An 18,818-nucleotide genomic window follows, 5' to 3' on the forward strand; every position below is an offset into this window, starting at 1 on the left:
CTGGAATTTTCGATTACGTTTTTCTTCTGTGTCTCATTTCCTTGGACCTATGCCTTTTCCCCTTTAGCTCCTTGATTCACTTACACTTGTCTCGGTTATAGCGATATCGCCAATATGATGTCTTTCTCTTGAACCTTTCCATAGTTCCACCGCGAATATCCCCGTTTAGCTTTGAGGATGAAATCACCGAAGGAATGCGCACACAGCTCATGTGCTCGAGCAGTCAGGGTGACCAGCCATTTAATATCACCTGGCTGAAGGATGGTGCACCAATACAAGGTGGCAACAATGGCGACTCTGTGGGTGGCAAACATCAAGATGACTCCAGCATTGGTAGTGGAGGTGCTTCCAAGGCGCCCGATCCTTCATTGACGATTAACGAGTATGCTCCCTTCTCAAGCATTCTATCAATACACAACGTAACGTCTCGTCACAATGGCAACTACACGTGTCGTGTGACTAATCGAGCTGGCTCTGTCGAATTCACGGCAGTGCTTTCCGTGTCCGGTAAATTACATTGTCAAATTTCTATAAGTGTGGCACCTCATTCACTATTACGGCACCAAAAGTAATCAACATAAGCATATTTTGTGAATCTAAGAGAAAAGTAATACCCATTTTCTGTTCTAAGCTGGCGTACTCGACGAAAAATTTGATATTTAAAATTTTGGTTTAATGTTTTAATGCTTAGCAATAATATGTTTGTTGAGATGTACGTTTAAATTTTATTCTTGTTTGTTTGTTTTTTTTTTCGGCAAATACAAATTAATTCGTCTTCATATAAAGTGAAAAGGCTTCCATTTGAATTGAAAAATTACTAATTTCCCTGAAATTTGATAGCTTTTTAAGCGAGGTTCTTCTATTAACCCTTTCACTACCGATTCAAACCTATTGCCAAAGAATTTAATTTTATAATTTATTCACTTGTACGAATAGCATAAGTTTATAATTTTGAACGCCTACATGGACAAAACAAAAAAACTACATCAATCTATTTTGAGAATTTAATGACGACCAAACGATCGCCCTTAGGATATCGCTATTTGGCCTCGATCAGTTGTTGAAGTGTAAGAACCAATATAAAAAGTATCGGGCATAGTGTATGTATGACAGCCCATTTAGTAGAGACGTATAATAGCCAAATGGTCCTTATATCAAGGACAAATAAGCCTTGATTTTCAAAAAATGTAAGAAAATGAACTACAATATTATTATCTAACAAATCGGGAAATATTTCTAGCATATTTAAATTACATTCCACACATGGACATTGTAAAATAAATCATAACTAATCGGGAGTTTAGGTGGTGGATTCGATCCTTTTATGTTGTGGATATCGGTAGTCAAAGGTATAAAGAATAACGTTAAGATTTCAATTAATTAATTTGATTTGAAAATTTTTTCATTTGGTTTTAAAGTTTTCATTTGAAATGCAAAGTGAAAATGCTATATAATAAGAGGACTTCCAATTCGGGAAAATTAAAACAAACACTAGAAGAAAACATCAGTTGTCCGTAGTACAGACGCAGAAAAATAGCATTCTCTTGAAAAAATATTAGTTATCTATGTTATGAAGATGAAGAACTGCCACTTTATTTGGAGAACAATGTATCAGTGTTACTCCTTATCATTTTAAATAAATCTGAGAAAAAAAGTTAGTTAAAAAAAAAAAAAAACAATAAAATTGCAATTTTCTGAGCCCATCAACATTCGTAGGGTAATTCGACTGTATTATTTTAAAACACATCTTCAAAAATATGAAGAAACTGGCTATGCATCACTCAAGGATATATGTAAACAACTTCAGCCAGTTGAACGCACTGCGCCAAACAATTAAGTGATCTTATATCAAGGTGCAAGATGTAATTTTGACATTTTGAAAATGAATAAAATTCGAATTTCCAAAACAAAAAAATAAAACGAAATTATTAATTAAAGAAATATAATATTTACTTTATTAGCAATCTCGTTTTTCTTTTTTAAAGGGAACCTATGTTGGCATTTCGGTTCCATGATTGCAAAAGAGAAACAAATCTTGAGTTCAGTAACTTTCTTGCTTTCTTGCAAGTAAGTAAAGTCAAAAGTCGGGCGGGCCGATTATATTACACTCTTCACCAGTATGTATATCAACATTTTTGATACCATAAAGCAAGAGCCATTTTCATGCAATTGGCCACATCAAGCGACATTTACCCAAGCCGGAGCCTTATCTAAATCTTATCCGATCTTATCCGAACCGGAAGAAAATGTGGCGCTTTATCTAAATATGACCCGATTTGTATCAAATTCGAAACATATAGAATGTTAAATTTTCTCTCAAGTCAATTGAAGTAAAATCTCGTTGAAGATGGGTGTAGAATATGAAATTTTTCTACCATATTTCCCCAAATCAGGTGTACATAACAGGTTGGCTGATAAGTCCCCGGTCTAACAAAGAAAACACATTTTTTTGTCAAAATTCGTTTTTATTATTCAACATAGTTCCCTTCAAGAGCGATGCACCGATTATAACGACCTTCCAATTTTTTGATATCATTTTGGTAGTACTCCTTCGGTTTTGCCTCAAAATAGGCCTCAGTTTCGGCGATCACCTCTTCATTGCAGCCAAATTTTTTCCCTGCGAGTATCCTTTTGAGGTCTGAGAACAAGAAAAAGTCGCTGGAGGCAAGATTTTTTCATTCATTCATGAATTTTTGCCATCGTTATCAATGACTTGTGGCACGGTGCATTGTCTTGGTGGAACAACACTTTTTTCTTCTTCATGTGGGGCCGTTTTGCCGCGATTTCGACCTTCAAACGCTCCAATAACGCCATATAATAGTCACTGTTGATGGTTTTTCCCTTCTCAAGATAATCGATAAAAATTATTCCATGCGCATCCCAAAAAACAGGGGCCAATACTTTGCCAGCGGACTTTTGAGTCTTCCCACGCTTCGGAGACGGTTCACCGGTCGCTGTCCACTCATCCGACTGTCGATTGGACTCAGGAGTATAGTGATGGAGCCATGTTTCATCCATTGTCACATATCGACGGAAAAACTCGGGTGTATTACGAGTTAACAGCTGCAAACACCGCTCAGAATCATCAACACGTTGTTGTTTTTGGTCAAATGTGAGCTCGCGCGGCATCCATTTTGCACAGAGCCTCCGCATATCCAAATATTGATGAATGATATGACCAACACGTTCCTTTGATATCTTTAAGGCCTCTGCTATCTCGATCAACTTAATTTTACCCCTACACATCCCCCAAATTAGTGTTAACACTGAAAACCCCCCTAAACGTGATAGAATATGAAGGGTGGCTTAACTCTAATCTTGAAACACTGAGTACTTCGTTCAGTTTCCTCCCCGGTATAAAATCCACATGGTCGCTCTGAGTCAAAGGCCTGCCTATTCGAAGTATTCGTTGTTCCAGTCAAGGTAATTCACTTCACAAGTATTTCGAATGATTCGAGCAATAAAAAAACCGAACCACTCAAAAGTGATTACAATGTCAAGTATGACACGAATGGAATTGGAATTCCGATTTCATTTGAATACATCAGAACTGGTTTTTGTATCTGTTTTATTGGGTTCTATTTGATCTGTTTCGCCGTTTGCATTTGTTTTTATTTACTCGTTTGGACAATGAAGGTACTACTTGAACTGAAGAGGTTTGCTCTGAGTACACATGAATATGTATTCGTTTGCAGAGACGACTGCAGAGTAACAACAAGAAGTTATTCGCAAGTTTTGTTTGTTACTACAAATGTGTACCCATTGTAATCCCTCGATTTACTTCGTCATTGGTTCCGGAATTTGACGACGTTAATCGAAACGACGTAAACCGAATTAAAAATTGCTCATACTTACTCCTTAGTCCACTTAATATGTATGTATGTGATTGCTGCTGATAATCCCCAAATTTACGCTTCGAAATCTATTCGAAGTTTAGCAATATTCTCAAGTCTACAGCTCAGAACTTCGAACAGAAAATTGGGATAAAGTATTTTTCCAAGAATACAAAAATATGGTTTTGTTTGGTTTTGTTAAAGCAACCGGAGAGCACAAAGCCACTACGCACGCAGCACGGATCGAGCACCATCACTGAGCGCACTGATCACCTCGTATTGATTCACTGAGACATGCAACAAATAGATGAGCACATTGTAACACTGCATCTGTATCTCTATCCGTATCTGTATCTATATCTGTCACTGTTTTATTTTAGCTCTCTCTCTTTCTCTGTGCTACTCAAAATTCTCTTTTCGTTTCGATTGTGGTCGAATAACTAACGACTATGTTTTTATGTTCACTTCAACTGTTTCATTATGAATATCTTTTGTTTTTCTTAATTATTTTTTTATAATCTATCAATATTTATATAAATATATGTTAAGCAAAGTAGTTTAAGCGGTAAGTCGTAGATTTTCGAATAGTCTCAAGTTGTGTTTTATGAAAAGCAAACGATAATACCCTGCATGTTAATTGATTCGAGCACATATTATGTTGATATGACAAACTGCACCATTTCCTGAATTAATATTTGAAAACCTTATGAACTAGTGCCACCGCGTTGGATCATCAAGCCAACGGATCAGGATGCCATTCTGGGCAATCCAATTGTTTTGAGATGTCAAGCAGATGGTTTTCCAGTTCCTACACTTCAATGGAAGCAATCGATTGGTAAGTATTGAATACACTTGGGCAGACTGACCTTTTGGGTTAATTCTTTTTCCATAATTTAGGTGATTCGGGAGAGTACAGGGAACTTAGTTACAATATTGCCAATGGCAATTCGAAATCGGTGGTGGAAACTCACAGCAATGGTTCCTTGATCATTCCCAAAGTGGGAAGGGAACATGAGGGTAGCTATTTGTGCCAAGCCAACAATGGCATAGGAGCTGGATTGAGTCAACTTATTAAAGTGACCGTTCATGGTAAATCGAAGGTGGTTGCCAGTCTGTTACGTGTTTCATATATTTTGTGTGTGTGTGTTTTGTTTATCTTTCTATTTCAGTGGGTCCCACTGTTACGGTTTCCAAAAAACAGGTGACTGTTCGTCGAGGAGATCGTGTCACTTTGCGTTGTGAAGCCGATGGAGATCAGCCCTTAGATATATCCTGGCGGGCCAAGGCCAATCGCATTGATCCCTCATTCGATGTGCGCTATCATGTGAAGGATTCACCCTTGAGTAGAGGAGTCGTGTCGGAACTAACCATACTTCAAACAGTACTTAGCGATCGAGGAGAATATACCTGCATAGCCAGCAATGCATACGGCCACGATCGGGCCGTAATCCACTTACAAGTCCAGGAACCCCCCAATTTCCCCGTCAATTTGCATGTTACAGATTTGGGAAGCCGCTCGGTGACACTTGCATGGTCGCCCAACGACCAAGACTCGGTACTGCTTGGTGGCAATAACAGAGACTCCCAGCCCATCTCGAACTACATATTGCAGTATAAGAAAGCAGGAGGTAATTTTTTGGTTTGGTTTGTTTCTTACATTGTTTAAGTTATCATACACAGAAAAAAATATCACCAAAATATTTCCAATTAAAAAGTTAATTGAAGTTGAACATTTTTTCAATTAATAAATTAATTGATACAATTAACTTTTTAATCAAATTCGGAAGACTAATTCAGTTAAAAAAAGTGCTGATTTTTTTTTTAAGTTTTAATGAAAAATGTATTTCAACCAATCATTTGTTAATCCAAATAAAAACTTTAAGCCAATTCAGAAAGTAATTAAATATAGTTACCTTTTTTAATTAATAAATTATTTGAGTTTTGCAATCAACATCAATTAAATTTTTAATTGAATCAATTAAAAAATTAATTGAAATTTGCTGAAAAAAATCAATTAATTTTTTAATCAAGAATTTTTTCTATGCCCAATTAAAACTGTGACTGATACTATCATTTTCGTGATTGAAGACATTTCAATTAAAAAATTAATTGAATCAATTAATTTGGTGATTGAATCAGAAAAAAAATTTTTTGTGTGTACTACAACTATTCAATTACATTGAAACTTACTAGTAGTTATTTCACGATAACGTAATTATTCGAAGCAGCTAAAGCGAAAATTGCTGATTGAATCGCATCTTCAGATCAAAAGGTTTATATCTATGAAGTCTCCTCGATGTTACTTCTTGCAGTAGTGTAGGAAACTCTGCCTTTCAGATCTGCCTTTTTTCATGAGCATCGGATATTATCTGGATTTCTTCTTTGACTGTTTTTATGTTCAAATATCTATGCAGGACTTTGTTTTGAAATTTTTAAATCATATCAATGATACTGTCCTTAGTGCAGCCCCACAACTGTACCCTATACGTCCACATGGTCTTTAAAACTTGCTTATATATCCCAGCAAAAAAAAAATTTGAAGTTCTTCTAAAGGCACAACTTTAAAAGCACTTCCAGAAGATGCACTCCCAATGATGTTCTTTATTTTAAGTACCCAGGAAGTTCTTTTAATTCAATTTTTTATAACATGCTTTTTTCATATTTTTAATGGGTAATTTTAACTTTTTATACCCTCCTCCATACACTAATAGAAAAAGTTTCGTTATATTAACGAAATGTGTCGTTAAAAGTCAGCCAATGAAACAAATTCGTTAATACAACGAAATATTTCGTTATTATAACGAATTTTCTGTAAATCAACCTAACTTTTCGTACTATTAACGAATATTTTCATTCTATTAATGAAATTGTTTCGTTAACTTTGTCATTCCGTTTGTAACACATCGAAATATTGCTCTAAGACCCCATAAAGTATATATATATTCTGGGTCGTGGTGAAATTCTGAGTCGATCTGAGCATGTCCGTCCGTCCGTCCGTCCGTCTGTTGAAATCACGCTAACTTCCGAACGAAACAAGCTATCGACTTGAAACTTGCCACAAGTAGTTGTTATTGATGTAGGTCGGATGGTATTGAAAATGGGCCATATCGGTCCACTTTTACGTATAGCCCCCATATAAGCGGACCCCCAAATTTGGCTTGCGATTGCTCTAAGAGAAGCAAATTTCAATCGATCCGGCTGAAATTTGGTACATGGTGTAAGTATATAGTCTCTAACAACCATGCAAAAATTGGTCCATATCGGTCCACTTTTACGTATAGCCCCCCCCACCCCAAATTTGGCTTGCGATTGCTCTAAATAAGAGAAGCAAATTTCATCCGATCCGGCTGAAATTTGGTACATGATGTTTGTATATGGTCCCTAACAACCATGCAAAAATTGGTCCACATCGGTCCATAATTACATGTAGCCCCCATATAAACCGATCCCCCGATTTGGCTTGCGGAGCCTCTAAGAGAAGCAAATTTCATTCGATCCGGCTGAAATTTGGTACGTGGTGTTGGTATATGGTCTCTACCAACCATGCAAAAATTGGTCCACATCGGTCCATAATTATATATAGCCCCCATATAAACCGATCCCCCGATTTGGCTTGCGGAGACTCTAAGAGAAGCAAATTTCATCCGATCCGGCTGAAATTTGGTATATGGTGTAAGTATATGGTCTCTAATGACCATGCAAAAATTGGTCCACATCGGTCCATAATTATATATAGCCCCCATATAAACCGATCAGCAGATTTGATCTCCGGAGCCTCTTGGAAAACCAAAATTCATCTGATTCAGTTGATATTTGGTACGTGGTGTTAATATATGGCCCATATATTATAACACCCATGCAAAATTTGGTCTAAATCGGTCAATAATTATATATAGGCCCATTATAAACCGATCCCAGATTTGACCTCTGGAGCCTCTTGGAAGCAAAAAATTCATCCGATACGGTTGAAATTTGGTACGTGATGTTAGGTATCCACCAACCATGCAGGAATTGATTCATATCAGTCCATAATTATATATAGCCCCCATATAAACCGATCCCCAGATGTGACCTCATGTGCCTTTTGGAGAAGCAAAATTCATCCGATCTGGTTGAAATTTGGTATATGATATTTAACAACCATGCCAAAAGTGGTGCATATCAGTCAATAATCATATATAGCCCCCATATAAACCGATCCCGAGATTTGGTTTTGGAGCATCGTGGAGAAGCAAATGTCATCCGAGTTGAAATTTGGTACAATGTGCTAGTATATGACCGTCAACAACCATGCCTCACTATGTCCATATCGGTCTATAGTTATATATAGCCCTCAGATATATCGATTCCCAATCGTACAAAAATTGGTCCATATCAAGTTCATAATTGTATATAACCCCCATATAAGCGACCCCCATATTTCAATTTCCATGTCGATTCGTAATTATTTGTAGACTTACCTATACATATCTTTTTTGTCTAATATATACCACGTATATACCACAACCCATGTAATTCGATTGTGGATGACAGTCTTTCGTAGAAGTTTCTACGCAATCCATGGTGCAGGGTACATAAGATTTAGCCTGGCCGATCTTACGGCCGTATATACTTGTTTTGTTTCAAATAGGTTAAACACAGAGTAAGAATTCATAAAATGTTACAAATCATTTAAATTTTTCGAAAAAAAAATGCTAAATCCAATCTGAAAACAAGTAAGGAAAATCTAAAGTCGGGCGGGGCCGACTATATTATACCCTGCACCACTTTGTAGATCTAAATTTTCGATACCATATCACATCCGTCAAATATGTTGGGGGCTATATATAAAGGTTTGCCCCAAATACATACATTTAAATATCACTCGATCTGGACAGAGTTTGATAGACTTCTACAAATTATATATAGACTCAAAATTTAAGTCGGCTACTGCAATAGGGTGGAACACAATGTTAGTAAAAAAAAAAAATATGGGAAACATTTAAATCTGAAGCAATTTTAAGGAAACTTCGCAAAAGTTTATTTATGATTTATCGCTCGATATATATGTATTAGAAGTTTAGGAAAATTAGAGTCATCTTTACAACTTTTCGACTAAGCAGTGGCGATTTTACAAGGAAAATTTTGGTATTTTGACCATATTTGTCGAAATCAGAAAAAAATATATATGGGAGCTATATCTAAATCTGAACCGATTTCTACCAAATTTGGCACGCATAGCTACAATGCTAATTCTACTCCCTGTGCAAAATTTAATCGGAGTAAAAGATCGGCCACTGTGGTCATATGAGTGTAAATCGGGCGAACGATTTATATGGGAGCTATATCTAAATCTGAACCGATTTCAATAAAATTTGGCACACTTGACTACACTATTAATTGTACTCCTAGTGCAAAATTTCAACCAAATTGGTGTAAAACTCTGGCTTCTGGGACCGTATTAGTCCATATCGGGCGAAAGATATATATGGGAGCTATATCTAAATCTGAACCGATTTCAATAAAATTTGGCACACTTGATTATAGTACTAATTGTTCTTCTTGTGCAAAATTTTAAGTAAATTAGGATAAAACTCTGGTCCATATCGGGCGAAATATATATATGGGAGCTTTATCTAAATCTGAACCGATTTCTTCCAAAATCAATAGGGATCTATTCTGAGCCAAAACACATACTTGTGCCAAATTTGAAGTCGATTGGACTAAAACTGCGACCTAGACTTTGATTACAAAAATGTGTTAACGGACAGACGGACATCGCTATATCGACTCAGGAGCCCACTCTGAGCATTTTTGCCAAAGACACCATACCATTATAATACCCTGTTCCACAGTGTGGCGCAGGGTATAAAAATTGTGAATTTTTAAAAATATTTGAGGTCAAACGTTTCCGACAAGCGGTAGAATCCATTAAAATTTATAAAAAATTATAAAATTATTTATTTGACAAAATATCGCAGATTTTTTTAATTTACATCCAAGACATTGAAGTCGGATCACACCTAAAGAAGTGATGCAAATTCAATGCAACGGCTGTTGAAATGGAGAACTTCCGTCCTATGACAAGCCCATGTTAAATTCATCGCTTCTGCGTCAATTTTGCACCACTTCCGGATCCAAAAAGAACATGACGCAGAAGCGATGAATTTAACATGGGCTTTTCATAGGGCAAATGTCCACCATTTCAACATCCGTTGCACTGAATATATATCACTTCGTTAGATGTGAGCCGAATTCAGTGTTTTGGATGTGAATTAAGAAATTATGTGATATTTTGAAAAATAAATAAATTTTAAAATTTTAAATGATTTTTAATGCACTCTAACGCTTGTCTGAAAACCTTGACCTCAAATATTTTCAAAATTTCGCAATTTTTCTAGAATGAATTTAGAAATTTTTTCGAAAAAAAATAAATAATTTCTACCATTTTATTAATCCTTACCCTATTTTTAACGTATTTGAAACAAAAAATTTTAAAATTGCCCTTTAAAAGTATGAAAAAAGCGAATTATAAAAAATTGAATTAAACAAACTTCCTGAGTAGTTAAAATAAAAAATATCTCTGGTAGGACATTTTTGGTAGTGCTTTTAACGCTGTGCCTTTAGAAGTACTTCCAAATATTTTTGATGGGAATCTTCATGTTTTTTGATTTTTAAATTTTCTTTTCTCTTCAAATTTTCATCAAGTGTCATACTTAGATATTTCGCTGACTCCGACTTTTCATCCATCTATCGATTTCTGTGAGCAAACTTAGCAACTTTCTTGTTGAAGATTCGTTATGCATTTTTGTGCGCCCACACAAAAATGCATTTTTGTGCGGGCGAGTGGCATTTTTCAATGACTGGTACTTTTTCGGTGGAAAAGGGTCACTGTAAACACGAGCGAAAAACGAAAAATAACGGGTGCAATAAAAAAATTTTAAAAATTTTTTTCGAATTCAGCAGATCAAAATACATAAAAAAGTCACATCTCATCAAATGTTCATGAAAAAAATTTTATTTTGTTAACTAGTGTAATTTTTTGAGTACATTAGTATAAATAATACACAAATGAAGCATAAAGATTTACTAAATTCATACTTCTCACAAAATAGTTCATTAATGTGTAAATTTTACTAGAAATCCGTGCATTATGAACATCGTATGTCACTAAAGACATTCTTGCAATTTTTAACTCCAATTTTTTCCTTCAAACTACAAAATTTTCTTTAAACAGTGAAAATAATTGTTTATGTCCAATACATTTTCTTGAATTTGTCGAAAAATATATATATGTACTTATTTTTGTTATATCGGCGTGATTTGCATCACCCAAAAAAAGTGACCCCACCGTGGAAGAAAATGTAGGTTTATTTTAGAAAATTTTAACTAAAATAGTTTTCTACTGCAACATGTTACAAATAAGTTTAAGTTTAAAAATTTTTAAAATGTCTTTAGCGCTGTACGAAGTTCGAGACAGGTACAATTTTAGTAAAATTTACTCATTTGAGAGACTTATAAACTCAATTTAAACAAACTTCTGTCATTTTAGGAAAATATGAACTATTTTATTTTTTAGTAAAATTGTGCCCTATATTTGTATACAACTTTTTTCCAATTTTTAGTTCACGTCATTATTCAAATAAGGAACATTTACTCATATTGTGCAAAATTTAACTAAAATCAACTAATCTTCATGAACTAAAATAAAGTTCAGTTGGCATTAGAGCCCCTTTTTTTGTGTGATCAAACACGTATAATTTTGTACTTTTCTTACCGACTTATTTTTGATTTTAGCGACTAAACTCGAGCTTAATACTCACATTTACGAATTGTTGTAACAACCTGTGATCCAGATGTAGAGTAGATATAGATCATTCTATTACCACTATATATTTTTCATGTAAAACAATTTAAAAACAACAATAATTTTAAACGATTAACACAAAAATACTCTTCCTTAATCGGTGATTTGTTTTTTAGCTCTATATATTCTTTTATACCCACCACCATAGAATGGTGACGGGGGTATAATAAGTTTGTCATTCCGTTTGTAACACATCGAAATATCGATTTCCGACTATATAAAGTATATATATTCTTGATCAGGGAGAAATTCTAAGACGATATAGCCATGTCCGTCTGTCTGGCTGTCGGTCTGTCGTAATCACGCTACAGTCTTCAATAATAAAGCAATCGTGCTGAAATTTCGCACAAACTCGTCTTTTGTCTGCAGACAGGTCAAGTTCGAAGATGGGCTATATCGGTCCAAGTTTTGATATAGTCCCCATATAAACCGACCTCCCGATTTGGGGTCTTGGGCTTATAGAAATCGTAGTTTTTATCCAATTTGCCTGAAATTGGAAATCTAGAGGTATTTTATGACCACAAAGAGGTGTGCCAAAAATGGCGAGTATCGGTCCATTTTTGGTATAGCCCCCATATAGACCGATCTCCCGATTATATTTCTGGGGCTTCTAGAATCGATAGTTTCTATCCAATTCGCCTGAAATTGGAAATCTAGAGGTATTTTAGCACCATAAAAAGTGTGCCAAAAATGGTGACTATCGGTTGATGTTTAGGTATAGCCCCCATATAGACCGATTTCCCGATTTTACTTCTTGGGCTTCTAGAATCCGTAGTTATTATCCAATTTGGTTGAAATTTGAAATCTAGAGGTATTTTAGGACCGTAAAGAGGTGTGCTAAAAAATGGTGAGTATCGGTCCAGGTTTTGGTATATCCCCGATATAGACCGATCTCCCGATTTGGGGTCTTGGCCTTATAGAATCCGTAGTTTTTATCCAAATTGCCTGAAATTGGAAATCTAGAGGTATTGTAGGACCACAAATACATGTGCCAAAAATTGTGAGTATTGGTCCATGTTTTGGTATGATCCCCATATAAAACGACCTCCCGAGTTGAGGTCTTGGGCTTATAGAAACCGTAGTTTTTATCCAATTTGTCTGAAATTGGAAATCTAGAGGTATTTTAGGACCATAAAGAGGTGTGCCGAAAATGGTGAGTATCGGTCCATATTTTGGTATAGCCCCCATATAGACCGATCTCCAGTTTTTACTTCTTGGGCGTCTAAAATCTGTAGTTTTTATCCAATTTGCCTGAAATTAGAAATCTAGAGGTATTTTAAAACCCAAAAGAGGGGTGCTGAAAATGATGAGTATCGGACCGTGTTTTTATATAGCCCTCATATAGACCGATCTTTAGATTTTATTTTTGGCCCTATAGAAACCGTAGTTTTTATCCAACTTGCCTCAAATTGGAAATCTAGAGGTATTTTTTTTAAGACCATAGAAAGGTATGCCGAAAATGGTGAGTATAGGTCCATGTTTTGATATAGACATCAGATAGACCGATCTCCCGATATTACTTTTTGGGCTTCTAGAAACCGTAATTGTTTTCCACTTTGCCTGAAATCGAAAATCTGTAGGTTTTTGGGAATACAAATAGGTGTGAAAGAAATGATTTTATTTTTTAACATAGGCTTCTAGAATACGTAGTTTTTATCCAATTTGTCTGAAATGAGAAATTTACAGATATTTTAGGACCTTAAATATGAGATCCGAAGATGGCGTGTATTAGGTTAGGTTAGGTTAAAGTGGCAGCCCGATTAAGATTCAGGCTCACTTAGACTATTCAGTCCATTGTGATACCACATTAACTAAAAGTACCTATTACATTACTTCTAGTTTTAACCGTTGAACCTTCTCGATTATTTTCTTCTGTTGAACCAACCAGATTGTTCCAAAAACATTAGCAGACTGCTTAAGTTAACGTTTTCCAGGTCCGCCAGTAATCTGAAGCTATATGCGCCTAAAATTTGCTTACGCCTTACACAAAATGCAGGACACTCACACAAGAGGTGTTTTATTGATTCCTTTTCCTCCGCATCATGACAGCTCATACAATAGTCATTATACTTCGCACCAATAGTTTTTGCAAAATCGCCTATCAGGCAGCGACCCGTTATAGCAGATATCAGGAGTGATATCTGGCGTCTCGAGAACACTAGCATATCTAGTGTGCGGTTTAAGTTTAAATGGGGCCATATTTGCTTGGTGTCGTTACAACCCTTACAATTCTCCCATCGAACATTTGCCATCATGACAGCCTTGTCACGCAGTAAGAGCTTGCAGGTAGCCAGGGGCATACCAACAGATTCTAGTTCCCCTGGAATATGTAAGGTAGTTCCTAGCATTGCTAGCTCATCTGCTTCGTAGTTCCCCGGTATGTTCCTATGGCCAGGCACCCATATTAGGCGAATATTGTACTGCTCAGCCATCTCATTGAGAGATTTGCGGCAGTCGATGGCCGTTTTCGAGTTGAGGAACACAGAGTCCAAGGATTTTATTGCAGGTTGACTGTCTGAGTATATATTAATGCCAATATTGCTTGGAGCATTACTTCTCAGCCAATTCACCACTTCTCTTATTGCTAATATTTCAGCCTGAAAAACACTACAGTGATCAGGTAATCTTTTCGATATTCGAAGTTCAAGATCTTTAGAATATACTCCGAAACCCACTTGGCAATCAAATTCGGAGCCATCAGTGTAGAAATCTATATATCTTTTATTCCCCGGGGTCCGTGTACACCACGCCTCACTGTTGGGAATTAGAGTCTCAAACTTTTTGTCGAAAAGTGGACTCGCCAAAGTGTAATCCACTACGTTAGGCACATCTGGCATTATTTTGAGGACCGAACTGTGACCGTAACTTTTTTCCGACCACAGCGATAGCTCGCGCAACCGCACAGCCGTTGTTGCAGCTGACTGTTTGGCCAAAATGTCTAAAGGCAATAGATGCAGTATAACATTAAGGGAGTTTGTTCCTGTCTTGCTGTCTTGATACACAAGCACGCCATACGCTGAACTTTGTCTAAACTTGTCGGCTGGTGAAGTGCCGGCCACCAGACTACAACACCATATAGCATTATAGGTCTAACCACTGCCGTGTATAGCCAATGCACAATTTTTGGTTTTAGTCCCCACTTTTTCCCTATTGCCTTTTTGCCCTATTGCCGTTGCTTTCCTCGCCCTTTCTTCAGTATTAAGCTTAAAGTTCAGCTTCCTGTCCAAAATAACGCCAAGGTATTTTGCACACTCCCTAAAGGGAATTTCAATACCCCCTAAGGAAATGGGTCTAACCGTGGGAGTTTTGCGATCTCTGCAGTACATGACTAGTTCTGTCTTTGCAGGATTTACCCCAAGACCATTATCTTTCGCCCATTTCTCAGTCATCCGGAGGGCTCTCTGTATAATATATCTAACTGTTGATGGGAATTTTCCCCTGACTGCTAGCGCCACATCATCTGCGTATGCCACCACTTGTATCCTTTCTTTTTCTAGGGAAACCAGAAGGTCGTTTATAGCAACATTCCAAAGAAGAGGTGATAGAACTCCTCCTTGAGGAGTGCCTCTGTTCACATACCTTTGTATGTTTGCTTGTCCTAGTGTGGCTGAAATGCGTCTCTTCCTTAGAAGTTCGCCTAACAGTCTAAGTATACCTGGATCAACATTCAGAGTTGTCAGTCCATTTAATATCGACCTCGGATGGACGTTATTGAACGCCCCTTCGATGTCTAGAAACGCCACGATTGTGTATTCTTTGACAGATAGTGAGCTTTCAATAAAGCTGACTAGTTCATGTAATGCGGTCTCAGTAGACCTGCCCTTCGAGTATGCTTGTTGTCCTTTCGAGAGCAAACTTCAATCGACGCTAGTTCTAAGATAAATATCTATCATCCTCTCGTGGCGTGTATTGGTCCATGTTTTGGTTTATCTCCCAAATAGACCGATCTCCCGATTTTACTTCTTGGGCTTTTAGAAACCATAGTTTTTATCAAATTTGCATGAAATTTTAAATCTAGAAGAATTTTAGGAACATAAAGAGGTGTGCCGAAAATGGTGAATATCGGTCCATGTGCACTGATAATGTTAAGCAATTTTCATTATCAGTGCACATGGATTATAGTTTCTAGATTTTACTTCTGGTAATCATTTAAATAATGGGGGTAAAAATCTACAGATGTTAGATTTTAAATCAAGGCGTTATGTTATTTCATTTTCTTGCACACTTGCACACGATATTTATGATTCCTCTAAAACTCAAACAAATATGGTTCTTATAAATCCAGAATCTGAGCTCGTCTTCATAGGCAAAATCTTTGAATTTATCTTCGGAAGTGTACTGGTTGAACTGATCTGCTTGTCACTAAATCCCCCTGAAATTTTCACAGGAAACTATAATATTTGATTCATGGTGGTGGGTATTTAAGATTCGGCCCGGCCGAACTTACTGCTTTATTTTATCAATATAAAGTATTGTTGTTTTCACTACATTACAACACTCACTGCTCAGTTTCTGAAACGATTCGAAATTAATGTATTTTCATTAAAAAACAGCAATACCTCACGCAATTGTTTGTTTTCAATTAATACCACGTGTTCACTCCATAAATGCATCACACGATGCAATGATTTCATTGCTCTCTTCCCACTTAATTTTCCAGTAGCACATTTATTGATTAGTTGAAATTCTATCTACGGAATAAGGCAAAATATAGCCAAATTTAATTATACCCTTCACCACTACTGTGGTACAGGGTATAATAAGTTTGTGCATTTGTATGTAACGCCAAGAAGGAGTAATCATAGACCAACCTTTTAGTGTACGGATCGGCTTAGAATTATATTCTGAGTCGATTTAGTGATGTCCGTCTGTCTGTCTGTTGATGTATTTTTGTGTGCAAAGTACAGCTCGCAGTTTTAGTCCGATTGTCCTAAAATTTGGTATAGGGTCCTGTTTCGGCTCAAAGACGATCCCTGTTGATTTTGGTAAAAAATCAAGTAAAAAATCGGTTCAGATTTAGATATAGCACCCATATATATTTTTCACCGATCTGGTCATAATTGGCGTGTATATCAACCGATCTTCCTCAAATTCCGTACATCCGAATATTTTATGAGTCTCGAAAAACTTGCAAAATATCAGCCAAATCGGTTCAGATTTGGCTGATAAAGCTATATAGCTCCCATATATAGCTTTCGCCCGATTTACACTCATTTGCCCACAGAGGCCAATTTTTTGCTCCGATTTAGTTGAAATTTTGCATAGGGAGTAGAACTAGCATTTTAGCTTTGCGTGCCAAATTTGGTTGACATCGGTTAAACTTTTGCGAAGTTTCCTTAAAATTGCTTCTGATTTAAATGTTTCCCATATTTTTTTACTAAAATTGTGTTCCACCCTAGTGCATCAGCCAACTTAAATTTTGAGTCTATACACCCTCAAAAAAAATCGCTTCTGTAACATATACTCCCAAACATATTTTGCTTCAAGCATATAAATTTTTGGGTATTGCCCACACATTTATATGTTTGATTTCTTCCAATATATAATATGTTTGAAAACATATTGGTCTAAACAATATAATATGTTTGGGTAGTCTAAGTTCCAAATATTTTGTATTTTTCCATCCACATTTAATAATGTTGTCTTCCAAAAAACTATATGTTATTATGTGAACATATAATATGTTTGGAGGCATTTTGGACCCAAAAATATTATATGCTGAGAAGAATTTTCTCCCAAAGAATATTGTGCTCAAAATTTTTTTTCTGCCTAATTGTATATTGCCTCACATTTTTTTTCACTTCCATGAGTTTTTTTTAGTTCTTAACACCTTTTTCTGTAATACAAACATTGTAGAAGAAATTATTAAATTTTATAATTTTTTTTAATTTTACCTTTTGCCGGACGGGGATTCGAACAGCGGACCACACAGTTTGTAAGCCAGCACACTAACCACTGGCCTACGTAGCTGTTATGGTCATCAAGAGATAATTATCGTTATAAGTTATATTTATTTAGCATAGCTTGCGGCGCCCACGAGCCGATGCAAACATAACATTGTTTAACAACATAACATTGTTAAACATACATTTGTTGGCAGCGTGGAGCAGTGGTTGGTCGTCCGCCTTGCGTGACAGGGGTTCTGGGTTCGATCCCTGCTTCGACCAACACCATTTTTTTTTTAAATATATTTTTTAACATATATTCCAGATTCGTTCGGAAGTTCCCGAAAAGGTGTTCAGCATTACATACTATTGTATTAAATTTTTACTACGAAATTGTAAAGTGTGTTTTATAAAAGACTTAAAGTCGGAAAAGAAAAATGCTTGATATAAACGAAATGGACTGAGTTCAAATCAAATATTATTTTTTTATTGCAAAAATAAAAACAAATAAAGGTTTTTGTATACAAGTTTAAAATTTTCGAAGAAATTCAAAAACTCGAATCCTAAGGTTAACGATAACCATTCAAAAGCACATTATATTTAAATTCTAAGCAGTAATTTTACAACAGCACATACATTTATTTTGGTGTGAACAATTGTTTGCTAGCATGTAACACTTTTAATTTAGACATACAAATAAATATGAATTTTTATTAACGAATAATTTTGTACTTAATTTAATTCTTAAAGCCGGTATAAATTGGTATTATCGCGTTTAAATGGCCATGTTTACCCTTTTACTTTTCTTTAATAATTTCTTTTAAAGAAAATAAACTTATTCAATTGTTGCTTTGAATCTTTCCCCACCATGTTATAATACAATTTACCGGAAAAAGTTGTAATGTTATTCTGGTTTTGCCGCTAAAATGAGAAATAATTTTAGCGGCAAAACTCGAACTCAATGCCCGCTTGTATTTTCGAAAAAATCCGTCAACTCCTCTTGGACTACTCATTAATAAAGAGGAACTAATCTTTGTTTTTATAGATCTTACTGTTTATTTTTTCACCGTTTCGCCCTGTTTTCATTTTACTTTCACAACTCTAAAAAGAGTGCACTGAAAAAATATTGTCGTGAGGCCAAAGAGTTCATGTCCTTAAAATAAGAATACAACTTTTGCTTAGCTTAGAAGACGGATTTCTCTAATATAAAATTGTTTCCATGTTCAAAGGTCGATACTTTCAATGAAGTCGTGT

The 18,818-nt window shown here is 35.8% G+C and overlaps 1 protein-coding gene across 1 annotated transcript in view; it reads left to right on the plus strand.

Moving 5' to 3' along the window:
• Nucleotides 1–18,818, plus strand: part of LOC142225701 (cell adhesion molecule Dscam2-like) — a 288,289-nt gene that overhangs the window by 190,538 nt on the left and 78,933 nt on the right. The window contains 4 exon segments of the mRNA XM_075295544.1: nucleotides 145–507; nucleotides 4,549–4,668; nucleotides 4,731–4,922; nucleotides 5,003–5,461. Coding sequence (XP_075151659.1) covers nucleotides 145–507; nucleotides 4,549–4,668; nucleotides 4,731–4,922; nucleotides 5,003–5,461 — 1,134 coding nt within the window.

The sequence above is a fragment of the Haematobia irritans genome, chromosome 2 (genome assembly GCF_050003625.1).
Source record: "Haematobia irritans isolate KBUSLIRL chromosome 2, ASM5000362v1, whole genome shotgun sequence".
Lineage (NCBI taxonomy): Eukaryota > Metazoa > Arthropoda > Insecta > Diptera > Muscidae > Haematobia > Haematobia irritans.